We start from the raw sequence: 18,905 nt of genomic DNA, 5'->3' as shown, positions 1-18,905 counted from the left end.
ATGTGAGCTCCCTTTTTGATATAAAAACCAGCACAACTATTTTCAAACAATAAAAGTGAAAAGACAGCACTTTGTAACCAGCTTTTACGTCCCCTCAAGTCATCTTAAAAGACAGAAGCTACGGAAGTTTCTGGATTGTTTTTGTGGATGCAGTGGCACCCTGTGTTCACTGAACATAGGTAATGTGAGGATTTCCACTTTAAGGTTGTCTGTTTTTTATCCCACGACACAGAGTGACACATTTTTATTTATTTTTTGTTCATTGTATACTTTTTTGTTGTCTTTTTCACCCTTGTATACAGCGACTTAAACCTCAAATTCTTTTCTACATTTTTCCAACAGATGAGGAAATCAGCAGTTGATACATAACATGGTACACAGCCTTTTAAAAAGTGGTCGACTTCTTCTCTCGGGTGCTCCCTTTAGGGGTCGCCACAGGGATCTGCTCCCATCTCACCCTGTCCCTAGCATCCTCCGGTCACATGTATGTCCTCCTACACTACATCCATGAATCTTTGTGGTCTTTCTGCCCCCTGACCGCTCCATATTCAACAGCCCTATGCCTCGTTTACACATTTCCAGCTATTCCTCTCCAAATTGCTCTGATATGATAATTTCTATCTTGCTAATCCTTTTCACTCCCAGTGAAAATCTTCATTCTTCTACTACTTCCAGACCGACCTCCTGCCTTCATCCAAACATCATAGCAGGTCTCACTACCACTTTCTGTCACAAACCACCTCTGACACTCATCTCCACCCACTTCACCCTGCCTGCACTGTATTCCCCACCTGTGTTGTAAACTGTCCGTTGCGTCAGAACGTTGACCCAAGGTATTTAAATTCATCTACCTTCACTACACCTACTGCTTGCAGATTGTTACACCCATGAGGTGAATCTTTCCAATTCTTTACTCCTTAAAACATCTTTCAGAAAATCAGACACACAGCGTACAATGAGAAGCGTATCCAGTTAAGCCTCATTCAATTGTTGGAAACAACACAGCTCACTCTCAACAACTACATCATTTTTGTCTCTGTATTACTGCCTTCGGTATACTGGTATTGTACAGCAGGCCTTAATTTGAAACTTCATAAAAAGCCCCTTTGTAAAAAAGTAAGAAGTAAAGAGCACATAGGTGTTTCAGCATTTCTTTTATAGAAACATGACTCTCTGAACAGTGCAATCCACTACACTCTTTCAAAAGGCAAAACATGGAAACGAACAGATTTTGATGAATTCCCAGCAGCACCCTAATTACTCATGAATACATGGATTTCATATAATTCACACAAAAGCACACAGGGTTAGGCCGGCCACAGTAAGTGACTAACATCTACATCAATGTTTGACTCAGACATACAGTACAGGTATGAGGAGTAATGTGAGACATTTATTTGGGAATAGGTTTGTGCTACTATTTTACTTAGATACATTCAAAACTACTAACATAAAAAAAGACCTGTGTGTCAATGACCAATTTCTGTCGTGAGCAGCTGGGTATCACAGCTGGTTAATATCGATTTATTCATTTTTATTTTTTATTTTTACACAGTGTGCAGTATCACAAAAGGTAAACTGATTGAAATGAAATAAATATATATATATATATATATATATATATATATATATATATATATATATATATATATATATATATATATATATATATATATATATATATAAATGTTTTTGAACGTGGGTGTATGGGTTGAGGGGCGGATTGAAGATCAGTAGCTCAGGTAGAAAGCGCCACACCTCAGATCAGGTGCACACAGACTACTCTTTGTTTATCTCTCTAAATAAACAACAGTAGGGTGTTGTGGGTTGTCACGAGTCCCAGTGCTCATCCTCTGCGGTGTCTGTTGCTTGCAGATTTGGGAAGTCGGTGTGTTCTGGCTGACATCTAGCAGTCGCAGGCACGACCTACAGAGACACACACAAAGGAAAGCATGGTTGACTTTCTTCCTGAAAATATGATCGCCAACATGAGGCACAAACGGGGTCCTTTAGTAGGGTCTGCATGACTTTGCTTTAATCTGCAATATAACTCAAACTGCATTTTTTTAAAAAAAATTAAACCTCTAGACTTTAGAGAACACTGTGACAAAACATTGCAGATTTAACTGGGATCTTGTGACAGCAGTAAACATATTTAGAGAAATAACTACTGAAAAGTGTGACTTTTTTTATTAGGCATTAAAAAAAGGAAAGAAGAAGCAAAATACTTCAAAAACAAACAAATAAAAAACACCCCCCAGCTCAACCCCATCATGGCAAGTGAGGCCGTAACAACGTAGCAATCATAATTTTATGTAAAATGATGAATGTTTGTGGCTCTTTGTAGAAAATCCACTCTTTGTTATATGCTGCTCATCATCTGAGAATGAACGTCAGAAAGAGGAAGAGTGTGTGGGCCTGTGAGTGGAAACTGCCTAACAGTGCAGTATGTCCCTGTGGGATCCTGCTGAGTTGCCTGTATACACACCCAGTGTTTTTTTCCATATGGGCCACCTGTGTGTTTGTCCTATATTAAAGCTGCTAAAATCAAAACAGCTTGGCCTCAGTATCAACAGCTCCAACACAGAGTATACAAATTAACAATATTTCTGTGTGTTAAAAAAAAACAACAAAAAACGCTAAAAAATGCAAAGTTAAATGAAACAGCAGTACTTTTTGCCTTCCTCTCTCCTTCCCTTCTCTGCCTGCCAGACTCCCAGAGTCCCTGCACCTGTTGAACAGCGAGGTCTGTGCCATCTCAGTCCAGCACTATGAGCGTTTTCCATTCTGTGTCAGTGTGTGCGTGCGTGTGAGAGACACATGGGGATGTCTACAGTGAAGCAGATGGACCGAGTATATATAACTTGAGATCTAGGCAGGATGCCAAGTGGGTGATAAAATTGTGAATATGTTGATAAGAGAAGAAGTTGTTTATCCGGCTTCACACAACTCATAGGTATGCATTAAAAAGCTGAAATAGAGTGTCCTATACAGGAACAAAATATTCCATTTCCAATATTTATAACTTCATCACATGACAGAACATCAAACTTTTTTCCTCTTTTTCACTCAGTTTAACTGTCTAATGAGTGTTTTTGTTATAAACATTTATGTGGTTGTTCCCCCACTTAGAAGAACTTTATCTTTGCTCTCTGAGAGGAGCCTGCACACTGTGCCGAATGGGACATTAAATGGACTGGCCTGTAATCGGACACACGTGAGGCTGACCAGTCAGTCACTGATTCAGGGTGAGAATGCTGGACAACAGTCTCTGGCCGGTCGACTGGTGCACCTTTAGTTTGTGAACCAGTTAATAAGGTAAAGAGTGTTGTCAATGGGGCGACCGTGGCTCAGGGGGTTGGGAAGCGTATCTGTAACCGGAAGGTCGCCGGTTCGATCCCTGGGCTCTCTGTCCTGGTCGTTGTGTCCTTGGGCAAGACACTTTACCCTACCGCCTACTGGTGTTGGCCAGAGGGGCCGATGGCGCGAAATGGCAGCCTCGCTTCTGTCAGTCTGCCCCAGGGCAGCTGTGGCTACAACCATAGCTTGCCTCCACCAGTGTATGAATGCGAGAGTGAATGAATAGTGGTATTGTAAAGCGCTTTGGGTGCCTTGAAAAGCACTATATAAATCCAATCCATTATTATTATTATTATTATTATTAATCAGGATGTATGCATTACCTTGATCGGTAAGCATCTGCTGAGCATTGCTTCCTGTCCTCCGCCTGCAAAGAGAAGCAAGAATTCAAGAATTGGGGTTGAAAAAAACAAAACAAAAGCCTAACATGACTTGCAAGATAATATTTGATATGCGGTGCCATTAAGGTCCGTCCACACTGGAAGTGCTTTGTTTCTTGTGCATTGCTTTGAAACTGAGGGCTGGTTGCAGATATTCGAGGCTCCAGTTGTCAGGAGTATCCTGTGCTCTCATTGGCAGTTGCTTCAATCGCTTAGCTGGAAGTGCCACACAAAATGTGAGAAAAGTTTATCTCAGGTCCTGGCCGCTTCATGTTGCCAGCGGTTATTTAACCTGTAGTCACTTGTAGTCAAATGTGATCACTTTCTGTGGTCTCTGGTGGGCACATTGCTGCAAAACATTTCCGGTGTGGCCGCAGCGTTAGTTTACTCCTGTTACACAGATGTTTTTTAAATATTTCGATGACAGATCACCTCTTATTCTGGTTGAACTTGCACCTGCAGTGGCCGCCTGAAGTGAGAGAAAAGAAGCAAAGATGACTGCGTGCCTTTGATGGAGTCTATTTATAGCTGTGCATATATTTGTATAATGCATGTATCTGTGAGTATTTTGCCACTTACTGAGAAGGATGGTGATGCCAATGAGACAGAGAACGGCAGCTAGGATGAGGCCTCCGACACGCAGTCTGTGATAGTCTGCACGAACACATCATGTTAGCCATTAGACAACAACAACAACTTGAAGTAAAAAAAAAAAAATAGTCAGACAAAAGGTCGAGACTGAAATCGATGCACCAACAAGTAAATAAATATTATAGACATTTACCCAACAATATTTATATTGCATTCTTCTTTTATATAAGGGTGCAACAATCAATATAAGGCATCATCTTCTTACTTTAATCAACTGACATAAGACAGTAATAAATTTACAGATAATTACCAAAGGTGAAGGGGTCATCTTCCGCTGTAGGAACAGAAATAAAGAGGATCAGTTAAAAGCAGACACACGGGAAACATTCAGAAACATCTAAGTAGTGTTATCATCAGTGGTATTATCAGAGTTACTAAATCGTGGCATGCCTAAGTGTCAGGAGGACAGGTTTCAAACATTAGGCTCTATTGAATCTGACGTCCAGGACTGTACTTACCGTTCTGTTCTTCTGCGAACACCAGGGACACAACTGCAAGGGATCAGACACAACAGTGAAACAGAGCCAATCTCGTGCTGCTGATAACAGATCTTGAAAGTGGAAGCTGATGTTAAACTATTTCATGCAGCATTCAAAGAAAGGCAATGAAATTCTCTCAGTGGCAATTCATAAATACCCCTTAAAGCTTTCGTATTTAAAATTATAAATAAAGCTCCGTTTCACCAAATATCATCTCTAGTTTCCACTTGATGAAGCCTCGCTTCATTACCAATGGAAACTACACTGTCAGAAATTAGTTCCACATACGGTGCTGTGAAAATGTATTTCCCCCCACTTCCTCATTTATTGTTTTCTTTTTAATGTAACATATTAATGACACTTAAATGTTTCTGATAAAACATTTTATTTTTAGACAAATATAATCAAAGTGAATACTAAAATGCAATTTAAAAAAAAAAAAAAAAAAAAGGATTTTATTTATCATGGGAGAAAAGTTACCCAGACCTATTTGACCCTGTGTGAAAGAGTTTGGTTTGAGGTCACAATAAAATATCTCGATCAGTTTTCACTCAAGATTGTTTTTTTTTGGGTGGGTGGGTGTGGGGGGGGGGGTTGTATTTTGAGCCATTCACAGGTGGACACGTGGTATATCTAACTGAAGTGTTCTTGAGCTTTAGGACATGAACTGATGGATGGACATTCTCCTTCAGGACTTTCTGGTAGAGAGCAGAAAGCAGCCCAGACCATCACACTACTGCCACCATGTTTGACTGTTAGAATCTCGTCAGTGTTTAGAATATTTTCTGCAAAGTTTTGGGGGTCATCAAGTTTTTTTGGTAAATGTGAGAAGAACCTTTGGGTTCTTTCTGGTCAGCGGTGGTTTTCTCCTTAGAACTCTCCAATAGATGCCATTTTTGCTCGATCTTTTTCTTGTTGTTTAATCATGAACTCTGACCTTAACTAAGACTAAGTGAGGCCTGCAGTTCTTTAGTTGTTGTTCTGATTTCTTTTGTGACTTCCTGCATGATTTCTCCAATCATCAAGTATTTTTTAATTTATGATTTAATAATTGAGGCAATTACTTTTTCACACAGGTAGGTTTGAATACCCTTTTCCCTTAATAAATTACATCATCATTTAAAAAGTGCATTTTGTATTTACCCAGGTAGTCTTTGTCTAGTTTTTCAATTTGATGTGCAAGAAAAAGGAAAATCAGAAAGAAGCATATACTTTTACACAGTACTGCATTACTGTAAACCTAATTAAACCAAGACTGAAATGGTGACCAGATGATATCTGTAGCCACTCATGAACTCTGCTGTTTATTTTCTCCCCCCACCACGTTATCAGGAGTCCTCAAATATTTGTACAATGTTCTGACAGGAGAGAGACTTGCAAGCTCTGTTAGAAGGAAGTGAAGCTAACTGGTCATGCTTTCCGATTTAACAAATGAATGAAAATAACTTAAGTTTCTCATTTTAGAAAAAGAAGAAAAAAAAAAAAAACGTGATACAATTTTTTTCCCCCACACTATATTAAAAGACTTGAGTTTTACTTACTTGTCATTAACACCAAAACACAGATCTTCAACATCTTCAGGATTTACATAAGGACAGAAACACAAGCTCTAGTTAGTTGAAACATCCAGAACTTCATGTTTCACTTGTGCATGCATGTTGACTGAAACCATTAACTTCTAGTCAGTACAAGGCTCTGGCTAGTACCAGCCAACAAAGTCAACAGACATGATGCAACATTTAGCCTCACAGTATTTTCTGAGGGGCAGTAAAAGGACTAAACACACAGAGATATGCTTACAGGACATGCATCTGTCCCCTTTGAAGCACACACAAAGTCAAATGATCAAATTCAAATGGATACAAAGTGGCCCCTCCTGCTTTATTTTCACACACAGAAACTTGAGCTGATGTTGATGGACACAAAGTGCTCTAATGGAGCCTCAACAGGAGAATTACATCTCTCGTGCATACTGCATTGCACTGCTGCCATCTTAAAGCACCGAAGCATTAATGTTCTATAGCCTGAATATAGACCACATTCTAATGTCATCATGCATTATATATTGTGTGGCCACAGCTATGGTGACTGTCCAGGTGTTTGAAGTTTCCTGTCAGTTTTTTTTAAGTCTTCTTTGTAAATTAGCTTTCACTTGCAGATAAACAGGATAAATCCACAAGAATATGGTAAGTGCACTCAAACTTCACAGCTATTTCTGTCTGAAAAAACAAGAACAAAACAACTGAATTCAACTTTTTTTAAAGGTGAACTGTGCATTGGCCAATTGAGCTATTTCTACTGTTGCCTGAGGAGCTTGGAAGAAAAGCATCTGGACTTCTTTAAGTTTCTTGAAGACGTTTCTCCTGTCATCCCAGAAGCTTCCTCAGGTCTAGGAGCAATGGTGTTCCCTTAGAAGTGAAGAAGATTCTCAGATGAGAGGTGAAATGTCTTCAAGAAACTTGGAGAAGTCCAGATGCTTTTCTTTCCAAGCTCCTTAGACTAAGACGACCTAGATACATCTATAAACTTGTGTCACTGTTTATAGAGAAATGTATTTCCAGAGAAGGGCACCCATATTAAACACACTATCTGAGGTATTTGTGCTGTGTGAGGTGGAATATCGGAGCAGGGGTATCATGTGCTCTCAGAAAGGACACGCCTTAACCCCCTGCCCCTGAAAGAAAAAAACCAGGGCAGCGATTTTCCACTTGGCATAAACATTCACACATTGGAAACCTTTAAAAAGTCTGGCATCCCCTGACATCCTGAGACAATGGGTTGGTCTGAGTTTTCAGTCATAGACTATAAGACTTTTGCAAAGATCTGGGATCTTGACAGGATTAGTTTTTTTTCCCCCAAGACTGCAACGAGATTCTTTTTGGGATTATTCTCCATCATGCTCCTGGTGGAAATTTACAAGAAGAAAAGCTGTTGATCCATGGGGGAGAAACAGAAGCAACGTTTAGTAACGACTGCCTTGGATTGAATGTTGTTTGCATGAGGCCAGACACAAAAGTTAAGATAACATTAAAGAGAGAGGGCTCCGACTGAGCTTTGCGGCCACCTTACACCAAACAAACCAGATGGGGGACACAAATTTAGCAAAACTGTCATGTATGCCCTGCAGCATTTGTCTGTGAACTGAAAGGCTGCCATAAGAGGAGATCTGAGTGCACCCCTAGTTACTTGTCAAATTTGATGCCCCACTTAGCTTGTCTAAACTGTCCTGAAACCAGTAACAGCTTACCACTTACCCCCCTCTGTTTTTCATGAAACTACTATTTCCTGTAATTTCATGAGAAACATGAGAAATTATTGATTTTCTCCACCATACTTGATATGGGAAAGACTATCTTTGGATTTTGGACTGACAGACAAAAACAGACACCTGCCAATGATCTGATGGGTCTGTGAGAAAATCTGTATTTTTCACGTGTCATTTTATATACAAAATTATTAAATTGGTCAATTAATCTGGTATCTTCTAGCATTTTTGCTTGTGTGAAAGGGAGACATGGTGGTCACTATAAAGAATGTAAGCAAGAACAATGTGTCTCCCTGTTCAGCTGGTGGTATTTCGGAGTTTGGCAGCAAAGAGGAGAAAAAGAAGATCAGGACGAGCGCCTCCATCACAGTGCCTCCCCACAGCAACCCAAGGCGAGCCAGGGGGAATGCACAGTTGCTGGAAATAGGCCAACAACCACTGGAGAATGGTTTACCTAGTTAGAAAGGCACCGGGGGAGAGAGAAAGGTGGGAGAAACAAAGGCAAAAGCAGACAGAAAGACAGTAAGAGAGAACAAAGATGGAAAAAAAGAAGGGCAGCTGAAAGGTCAGGCAGGGGAGAGAAAGGTGGCGCCTCCCAGCTCCTACTGAAAGATCATATTCTAACGCAAATGTTAGTGTAGGGTGGGGCGAGGCAGTAAGTGATGAAGGTGTGTATCCCAATCATTGTGTTCATGACTTGCAGAAACATAAGAACAAACCACCTGGTGTGTAAGTAAAGTGTTCAAACTTGGCCAGAATATGCGGATTGTTCATGAATAACTCACATTTACACAACTACTAGATTTTTCATGTATAAAAAGAACAAGAAAAGCTGCAGATCTTCAAATTGTAAATGCTGGAAACATCAATCTATATTGTATTTTTGTTTAAAAACCTACAAGAGTCACTGGCTAATCATCCTGTTGTTTCTGACCTAATTTAGTTATGGTTTCAGGCCACTTGGAAATTACAAATGTTTCCAGAGAACCACTAAAAACCTATATTCACAACTGCGGGCACCAACTCCCCGTGGAGCTTCTTCTGCTCCAAGGATAAAGAGCTTTCTGTTCTGGCTCTCCCCGCCTGTCTCCGACTATCCCTCGCGTTTTGTTGTCAGCTCTCGGAGCATCCCTCTCCCTCCTGACCTCGGGAGTGCTTTACACTCCGTCTCATGCTCTCTTGCTGCGTCCTTTCACCCATTGCTTCTTTCACTTCATCTTCTCTGTCCTCATCAGAAAGTGTTCAGCAATCGCATGTTTGTTTAAACACTGCTGTTTCATACAGCTCTTCTGTTTTTTAAGCTCCTGTTACCCTTCCAGTGCCCTCCAGTCAGTTTAGACCTCTCCTTTATTCTCTACACTCTTCAGTTCCTGGACACGCTTCGTCACGTCCTTGCACTTTCCCCAGCATTCTCTCGTTTATCCCTTCCCTTACAAATTCCCTTGAAGATAGGCTCTCTACTCTATACACTCGAGCCCATGGTGAGCTTCCCTTTTCCGCCCAACACTCCTTCTCCTCCCTTTTCTACAAGTGAGGTTACGCAATAAACTTCAGCTACGTTCCACTTCGACTTCTGCTAACAAGTAAAGCTTCTGCAAACTGATTTTTAAGTAACGTGAACATTTTGTGATCAGAATTTTTTCCTTGTGTTGGTGCTACTGCAGGAAAGATCGTAGGGATCCAAAATACACAAGGAGCGCTCCTCGGCTACCATTCAGTGTCAAGAAGATGATCTTTGGGGAATGAAATGAGCAAAGCACACAAACATGTGAGCACCTCGGCTTTGAATGTGAGCCAACTGCCAGTTCCACCAGATCATGCTTAAGCTGCTTAACTATGTTTTGAGCCATGAGGGTAAAGTACAAAATGAATCAGTGATACAAGTACGCGTGTATGAAAAACACACGCATGCAGTACGTTATAACTACACTCTAAGTCTTAATATCAGAGCTTCCTCTACTGTGTGTGTGTTTACAGCATGTATGACTTGGTTTCTGTCTTCTAACAATCCCCCCACCCCCCGTCCACCTGTTTGAATGCTGGACACTGGTGTGCTTGGGGTCATGTAATGCACTACAAAGCCAGCTGCCTATTTTCAGAGGCATTTTTTTATTCCTAAATTAGAAGCAGTGAATTCCAGTATGCAAAACATCCTGTACGAGTCACACACCCACAGGGAAGTCTTTGTCCTCGAAGAAACACACTGCACACAGTGTGAACCTGCTTTAACCAATACTTTTCCTCTACTTGCCCAAGACAGAGCAGAACCTCCCTTCACTTTGTGACTCCGGCGTTTGATGATTTTCCAGAAACGAAAGGCTGGAAACGAAATGTGTGATCACAAATGCAAGCTGAAAACAGCAACCACAAAATGGGCTCTGTTGTTGCAAAACTGTGTGGACTCCATTGACAAGTAAAGAGAAACAAGCAACAGAGAAAGGAAGGAAGAGGCATGAGGTGGAGGAGATCAGCACTGGCAAAGAAAATGAAAGAGTGACAAAACTGAAAAAAAAGGGAAAGAAATACATCACATGACATAGGAGAGAGGGAGAGTGCGGTTGGGTAAGAGAGGGGAAGAGGAGGGACACAGAGAGGGAGTGGAGCATACTAAAGCCATGAATCACTCATGGAAACCACAGTGGAAACCACCACAGTGAGCGGCTAGAAACAGTCTTTATGTTGTAGAGTCATACTCAGCAGATCAACAAAGACCGTACATTTCCATAATTTAACCTCCTCTTACACCCATCAATCTCCCAAGTGCTGACTAGCAGCTGCTCAAAACAAAATTTTTTGGAAGACCTCTATCATCTGTTTCTCTTCCAACATTATCCCAGAGAAGGAAAGGAAATGCTCTGAAGGTCACAGTCACATGGCTGATCTAAAATCAATGTCTTCTTGTTGCAGTTTCTAAATTTGTGTTTGTCAGCCACTGAACTGATGCAATTAGGAAAGGTGAGCAGCAAGTGTGCCACCTAAGAGCGCTTCCTCGTCCTCCCTTTTCTCTCCACTGCTGGTCCCGTTTTCTTTTTAGGCTTTTGTAATTTACATGAGGAGGAGAGGACGTCCAGACAAGTCTGTCTCAGCTAAGAAAGGAAAGAAAACGCCATTGCAAATACTTTGACTATATAAGTGAAGTTATTATCATCACAAAATCATCTTATTTAGCTTCTGTCCTGTCTTCTTACCATCTCTTCTATTATATCACCAGCCTATTATCCTAATGTTTGCCCCCTAGCTTATATCACTGGAAAAACAGGGAAGAACTGTTGGGAGAGAGTTGATCATCATTTTCCACAGAGTACATTTGCTCTGCAGCACTCCCATCACGTCTTTGCACAACACATTTCACAGCCTCACTGTGGTTATTTGGTTCTGTGGGGGCTTTATTTTGGTGGAAAGTTAACTTATTTGCTCCATATCTGAATTCCTTGTGCTCTTGCAGAGTCTTCTTTGCACATGCACAGTCTGTATCTGAAACCATGACGATCAAATGATTGCTTTGATAAATTAGCAGCATGCTATGCATGTCCTGTGCAACATAATCTGACTGCCTGTGTCCTTGTCCCACTCTGTCCTGGTGGCACACAGTCACTTCTGCTCTTATCAGCTGGTCACACATACCATTTTGCAGTCCTGTTAAAAAAAAGACCGTGTATACAGCCTACAGTATGAGCACGTTAGAAAAGTCTAAAGTAGGAAAGCTTACAACCGAAAACGGAAAAATAATGTGCGCTTTTTAAAAATCCAACTCCTTATTGGTGCGATAAAATATGCCGCAAATATTCCTTTGAGTTTTTCCTCTTATCTGATGAATTTAAACAAGGACCTATCTACAAAAAGCTGGTGTACATTAAGCCTGTTGAGCACTTAAAAAAATAGCAAAGAAGGTGATGGACACACGCACGCAAATAAGCGCGTGCAGTCCCGTTGTCCTGGCACTGGTGGGCTCGATGGAAACGGCCAAATAGACGTTATAGGCGCCTGACGCTCTGCTTTTCCGCCTACGTTGTATTTACTCGTCTTATTTGAACCTTTAAGTGTAGAAAAACACAATAACAAAGTTTTTTCCCCCCAAAAGTTCTTCTTTTCTAAGATGACAACCTAAATGTGACGTGACCCTACAATTAGCCCGGAATGAGATTAACGCTTTCAACTGACGAAAAAAAACGTAACTTCATCAACAAATTTCCGCAACTAAGGATAGACGAGGGCGTCACTGCTGTGTGAAATGTGAGCTAATTTATTTGTTTCGGCACTTACCTTTGTGTTTAGCAGCGACAAGCAAATCACGAGGAAATTTCTCACGAGCGGACGGATACGTGACACTGAAACTGCGACTTCTCTCCACGCGCTGCGCCAACACCCTGCCTTCAGCACTCCGTGACACTCTACAGGTTGGCTGGGTTTTAGGGAAAAGGGGGCAGAGTTTAAACTGCTGGAGCTTTGTTGCCGTATCCTGATCCCAGGTCAGTTTTTGGGGGTTACGTTTGTCAGCAGAAGGGTTGGCGGCTGGAGAAGAGCTGGGTGTGGAAGCTGATCCAGAGTCAGTTGTAGGCGCAGAGTTGGAGAGGAGGGGAATGTTTGCTTGTGGAGAAGGAGACGAGGTTTGTGGGGTCGGGGTTGGCTTTTCCTCCGCTCTGTGATGTATGTTTACAAAAACGGGCAGTAATAATTTTATAAGTACTGTAATAATAGCATTTGTCACCATTACAGTTGAATATGAAATAACGTCTTATTTTACTGCTGGAAATGAAAGTTTGCTAATTTGCTGTAGGGAAGTTATGAAAATGAGACTCTTGGTTATTGACACCGACATTTATTTTGACTTTAATTTCGAATTGACTCAGGATATTTGACAGAATACACTTTTCATGATTATTCCAATAGTTTAGAGTTTGACAGCATCAGTATGGACAACTGATCAAAACAGCAGGTAGTAATGCTAAAATGCTAACTGTGTATTACTTAATCAGCTTTACACAATATTAATAACTAAAGAAGCACCATATGGCAGACTGGATATGATGCATGGATGAGTGTGTATTTACAAAAATAAACATCAACGTATCAGCACAGAAGTGGACATTTACTTTTTCTCTTTGCATCTCCTTCTAGCAGACCGGAAGGAAGTGATGTCAAATTTGAGCAGTACTTGATTAAAAAAAAAAATAGGATGTGTCTTCACACAGGTATCTGAGCAGGTGAGCCTCCTCTGAACCCCCCTGCTCTCAGGAGGCAGTCAATCTCTCCGCCCCATCTCCTGCCAGCTCTTCTTTCAAGGCCAAAACCAGTTTGTCAAGCATCAGATCAGATTTCACTGCTGTTGTCAGTATGTTTTCTACAAAGTGACAGAGGAGCGAGAGGAAGTAATTAGTGAAGTTTCAACAGAAAGACGGAGATGGAGACAATAAATAAGAGTCACTCAATTAGGGCTGTCCCAAACGATTATTTTGATAGTCGACTAGTCACCGATTATTTTTGCGATTAGTCGACTAATCAGATCATGCATCCATTGAACGTAAAACATACAGCTTATTGCACCAGCATGCATCTGCTCTTATATAACTATCATTAGCTTACAGCTTTAAGTGTTTAAAGTATGTGCTAACTAAAAATAAAGACAAGATAGTTTATTAAATTTAAATGAAATTTGCAGATTGTTTCGGTGAAGTTTAATAAACTCAGCCGTCTGCTCCTTGCTATCTAAAATATAACAGGACACCGGAGTATATTCTCAAGCATCTCACACTTCTGATAATCAGTTGTCTGCTTGACGTTTATTCAGCTGTGTATAAACTATAACTTTAATCTCAGCCAAACCGATTTACTCAGGAACAAATACTGAAAAAAGCCAAACACTAACATTTTTAAGTTATCTAAGTGACTTATATTACATGTTTAACCTGAGTAGCGAAAGACGGCGGTGGGTTTGAAAACGATTTGCCGGTCCGGTGTTCTCACGGGCTCTAGTGAGCCTTGCCCCTGGCTAACTATCGAGCTAGTGGGTAACAGACGTCTCTGAAAACTTCGGAGCACTTTTGAAAATATGTGGTGTCTTGATAAACTGAGCAGATATTTCAAGTTTACACAGCTACATTAACATAAAATATGTTAAACGTTTATTTTGTGACCAGAAAGAATAATAAGAGTAACATTAAAACTAAGTAGCTGCCGCCATTGTTGGAAACTGAGCTGGGCTGCACTATGAATTCTGGGACACAGTTTCTTCTTCTCCGGGGTTTAACGGCAGTTGGCATCCTTGTACATGCAGTGCTGCCATCTTCTGTTTCAGTCCGTTATTACACTCTTAAATCCTGCTACTTATTCCTGCGTCTTTTGGGATCTTACAAAGCTTCAAACGACGCGTCGACTATTAAATTAGTCGTTGACGATTTTGATAGTCGACGTAATCGTGACTAGTCGACTAATCGTGGCAGCCCTACACTCAATTTATTTTACAAAGTGAGGCTTAAAAAAGACACAAAAAGAACAGCTTACCCTCTTTTCTTGCATTTGCCATCTGTGGAGAGAAACCATGATGTAGTCAGTCCCAACTCAATTACAGTGACCTTTTTTTTCTACAGAGGTTCAGAGGCACATTTTTGTCCATGTGTGTGTTTTTGTTGCGATTACAGTACTTACAAAGCAAAAAACCGATTCCTGCACTGATCAACAAGATGGCAAAGACCAGTCCTCCAATCCGTAGGCTTTCATAGTCTGTTTGATGCAAAGCAAACACATCCGCAAATCAAGCAGAGAACCAGCACATTTTCATTTATGATATGGATTAAACTGAACAGAATACACATTGTCATACTCTGTTCTTTTATAACTTTTTAATGAGCACATATTATTGATGTGGTAGATTTCAAATTGTATATGATAAAAGAAATAAGAGCATGTACACTTACTGTAAACAAATGAATCTTCAGACACATGAAGGAGGCGATATAAGAGAGGGAAAAAGAAGTTAGTGACAAATTTGAAGTAGTCGTGAAGTGTGACAGCATTTGGTTTCCTTGAACCAGAGGAAAGAGAGAATGTAAAGCAAATGGAAATAAATAAATATGGTGTAGTAATGACATTCTGTGAATTATCAGTTGAGTAGCTATTATTAGAACTAAGCAAACTGATTTATCTGCTCTGCGATGACCTTCTGCAAACAGTTTGACTCTAAAAATATTAGTCAGGGCTGCAGAAGAATGACTTTGATTGTAGGGAGAAATACATTTGTGGATGGCTTGTTTATAAACCAGGACTGCGACAAACCCATTCTCAAGGTTAGGTGCACGTAGTTTTGACCTTACTTGCTTCGGCTTCCACAAAAAGGCCGAACAGCACTGCAAGAGAAGCAAGGGTGATAAAATATGAATTCTATGGATTTTATGTGGACTTTGTCTTTAATGTCATTTTCTGCATTTCTGTTTTGTTTACCTGTGAGAAAAGCCACAAGAGTGAGATGGCCCATCTTCAACACAACTGAATGAGACAGATGGAGAGAAATGGTGAGACACGATTGCGAGACATCACTTTTTCTCACATGCATACATAAGAGAGCCAAACAGCGCACGCTCTGCCCTCTCCTCGGGAAGATTGCCCTTGCCGTGTGAGAGGTCGGTGTCTCGTCAGCAGGGATGCACTCCGAGTGTTTGGAGAGTAAACAGCGGATCGCTTTTTGTTTTGGGGAGGAACCCAGCGGGTCCTTTCCCTCAGCCTACGCTCAGCTCTGCAAATGTTCATTGCAACTGGATGAATGCTGTCATGTGCTTTCCAGTATCGTTTGTTTTGGAAGTAACATGCTCAGTGGAAAAAAAAAGAAAGAAAAGTTTTGCAGTCTTTTAAAATGTATGGTGTCTGAGGAAATTAACCTCAGCGTCATCCCCGAGTTCTGAATGACCTTGGAAGACCCCTGGGCTGGCAAGAGTCAAGGCATTCTAGAAATTTAGCACCTTTTCTCTTATTGGCTCTTCTCTCTCTTGCTAAAAGTAATTTTCCATCACTGTTTGGATTTTTAACAGCCATGCCTCTTTTCAAACCACGCACAAAACCCAGCAAGATAAAAGACACCTCGTGCTTTTAAAACACATCAGATTTGCCTGTCAAGAAGATCAAAAAACACCTTGATGCATAAATATGCCGTCTGATTTTTTTTCACCATGCATTGATCCAAAATCACAACTGCACAGAGTGATAACGGAGTTTACCAGGAATGGGAGAATTTCTGAAAAAACCCATCAAAAATGAAAAAAACAACAACAACCCCAAAACAAACAGACCGTGGTTGCAGTGGACACCTTTCTCAGTTTCACTTCAGCTCTTTGTAAGCTATAAGTTTGTAGTTCTCTATGGCTCACCGATGGACCAATGTCAGCAAAAACACAAGTAGTACGAGGTAGGTAGACCGCTTGTTTGAAGCTACATTCAGACTGCCAATGCATCGCCAGTGCACTAGAATGGCTGAACCATAATTTGCCCATCAGAAAACAGAGCAGCAACATGTTTCGTTTTTACAAGATCATTGATTTGATCTATCCAGAATTGACTTTTCAATTCTGAATATGCAAAGAAGACACCAAGACAAAAAACATCCTAAATATGGAAAAAGATAAAGTTTTGCAGTCTTTTAAAATGTATGGGGTCCGAGGAAATTAGCCTCAGCGTCATCCCCGAGTTCTAAATGACATTGGAAGACTCGGTGCATAAATAAACCAAATATCCTAGATGCCCTTAACAAGTCTACAAAACAAAAAAGATTTGCTAAGCACTCTCTTAAAGCAAGCTCAGCACACCTACACCATCACCGAACAGCAACTACAAAGAATCATAACCTTGGCGCCTAATTCCTAAGTCCTAATTCCCATTGTACCTCGCTGCACCATACCTGTGCTTACCTGAGCTGATGGTTCAGTGGCAGTGGTGTGTGCGGTGACAATGTTCTAAGACACTGTCTTGTTAAAAGCGTCTTTCTTATTTTACCTGACTAAGTGCTCCCTCCTCCTCCTCCTCCTCTTTATTTGGGATATAAACAATTGTGTGTACACGTGTCCGGTGTGGATGTGAGATTGGCTGCTGTGTTGACGCATTTACACATGTATCAGAGACCAAAGTCACTGTTGCTACATAAACATCTGCGTGTGTATGGGGATAGCAGGAACAAAGCCTGTCATAATGTCCCTCAGAGAGGACATTCTTAAACGTAGTTGAGAAACTCTGTTATATATGTTGATAGACATTATTATCATGCTCTAAGCTAAGCACTGCTTTGAACTGCAAAGGATGCTTTGACATAACGGTGAGTCGATGAATCCTTTAAATAGACTCATTTGCTGTCCCTGCTGCTTTCAGAGTGGATAGAAGTCAGGAAAATACACACACCAACTCCCTGACAGTAGCATATAGACCACCTTGCTAGCAACAGGTTAGGTCCCTTTTGCCTTCAGTTCTTTAATTTCCGAAAGATCAGCAGTTTCTGAATTACTCAGACTGTCCGGTCATGTCTCCTTCAAAGTCACTTACATCACCTTTCATTCTCATTCTGATGCTGGTTTGAATTTCAGGGGGTCATCTTGACCATGTCTACATGCCTAAATGCATTGAGTTTTTGTCCCAGGTTGGATTTTCTAGCGTATTTACAGAAACACTAAATCAAGTTGAAGCTTCAGCTCCCTGCACAGGTTTTTCTATGGATTTGCTACGGATTGGCTAAGCCCCTCCATGATCTTAATGTGCTTCTTCTTTAGCCCTTTCTTGCCTTGGCAGTATGTTTTGGGTCACTGTTATATCATGAGACCCATCTACTAAAATATAACAGAATAGCTCTTTATTGTCATTGTACATGTACAATTTGTTCTGGCTGAGGGAAATAAGTTCTTATGGTAATCCACAACCAGTGAGGCAAGACCTTGCTTGGAGATTCATACTGAGGGCGATTGATGGTCTTTTTTATATTTCTTCCATTCCTGAATAATCACAGCAACACTTGTCACCTTCTCGGCAAGCTTCTTGGTGATGGCCATGTTGTTCAGTCCATTGTGTGTGTTTATAATCTTGTCCCTTACATCCTTTTGCATGGGATGGAAGAAATTGTTTCTGCGGACAGGTGTGCTTTGCACATATAATGAGTTGCGATCAGGATTGATTGATCAGTGGGTCACATGGGCACACAGCCAAGCTGTGGGAACCAGAATTCTGGCTGTTATTCGAGATCAAATACTTATTTCAGTCAGTGACATGCAAACCGTTTTATAACTTCTATGTAATGTGTGTTTCTGGATTTTTGTTTTATATGCTATCTCTTTTCATTAAAAAATTAAAATACCATAAAAAGTAGAAACTGTTCATTCCTTTGGAAGTGGCAAAACTTACAAATTCAGATATCAAGTAAGAATTTTTTCCTATTTTCTACTCTATTCATTTTTTGTATAGTGTTATATATTTATCAGTTTTTATGTTTGAAAGTAAAATTTTGCCTGAATTATTAAGGCTTACCTCTAAATGTAGCCTTAAATAAAGACATGCTTGTGTGAGCCTTTGTCATACATGTTATTTTTCATTTCCTTCTCCTTCTCCTTTTTTGGTCATGCCCCCCCCCACACACACACATATTGTCCTGTTTCTGCCATTTGAAGATCTGCTAAGTTTCCAGGTATCCCCGGTGCTCATCTTTCTGTGGAATATGTTGCACTGTTTTGGTCTGATGGTTGCTGGGCATTTTCCGTTTATTTGTCCTGGGCAGGATATAGAGGTCGTTCTGAGAAGAAAACTTTC

At 40.6% G+C, this 18,905-nt stretch overlaps 1 protein-coding gene and 1 long non-coding RNA gene across 4 annotated transcripts; both read right to left on the bottom strand.

The window, feature by feature from the left end:
- Positions 1-1,135: 1,135 nt before the first annotated feature.
- Positions 1,136-12,548, bottom strand: fxyd3 (FXYD domain containing ion transport regulator 3). The gene is made up of 8 exons (XM_085422437.1): positions 12,399-12,548; positions 6,412-6,445; positions 4,850-4,882; positions 4,642-4,665; positions 4,320-4,394; positions 4,173-4,209; positions 3,684-3,727; positions 1,136-1,926 (listed from the first exon to the last, which is right to left on the bottom strand). Exons 2-8 carry the CDS (start codon positions 6,443-6,445, stop codon positions 1,907-1,909), a joined length of 267 nt encoding a protein of 88 aa, XP_085278563.1. The 5' UTR covers positions 12,399-12,548; the 3' UTR covers positions 1,136-1,906.
- Positions 12,549-12,938: 390 nt separating this feature from the next.
- On the bottom strand, positions 12,939-17,142 carry LOC146658717 (uncharacterized). 3 transcript variants are annotated; one of them, XR_014913651.1, is made up of 7 exons: positions 17,030-17,142; positions 15,573-15,617; positions 15,408-15,478; positions 15,050-15,064; positions 14,781-14,855; positions 14,637-14,658; positions 12,939-13,476 (listed from the first exon to the last, which is right to left on the bottom strand). It is a non-coding gene; the product is annotated as an uncharacterized LOC146658717 (long non-coding RNA). The 3 variants fall into 3 exon arrangements; XR_014913650.1 differs by having other exon boundaries at positions 15,050-15,478; XR_014913652.1 differs by having other exon boundaries at positions 15,050-15,478; positions 17,020-17,098.
- Positions 17,143-18,905: the final 1,763 nt, after the last annotated feature.

This window comes from Rhamphochromis longiceps, linkage group LG11, assembly GCF_057381845.1.
Source record: "Rhamphochromis longiceps isolate RC_006_pf linkage group LG11, R_longiceps_female_GT1.1, whole genome shotgun sequence".
Lineage (NCBI taxonomy): Eukaryota > Metazoa > Chordata > Actinopteri > Cichliformes > Cichlidae > Rhamphochromis > Rhamphochromis longiceps.
Note: the sequence above shows the minus strand (reverse complement) of the source record. Positions and strands in the feature narration are given on the sequence as shown.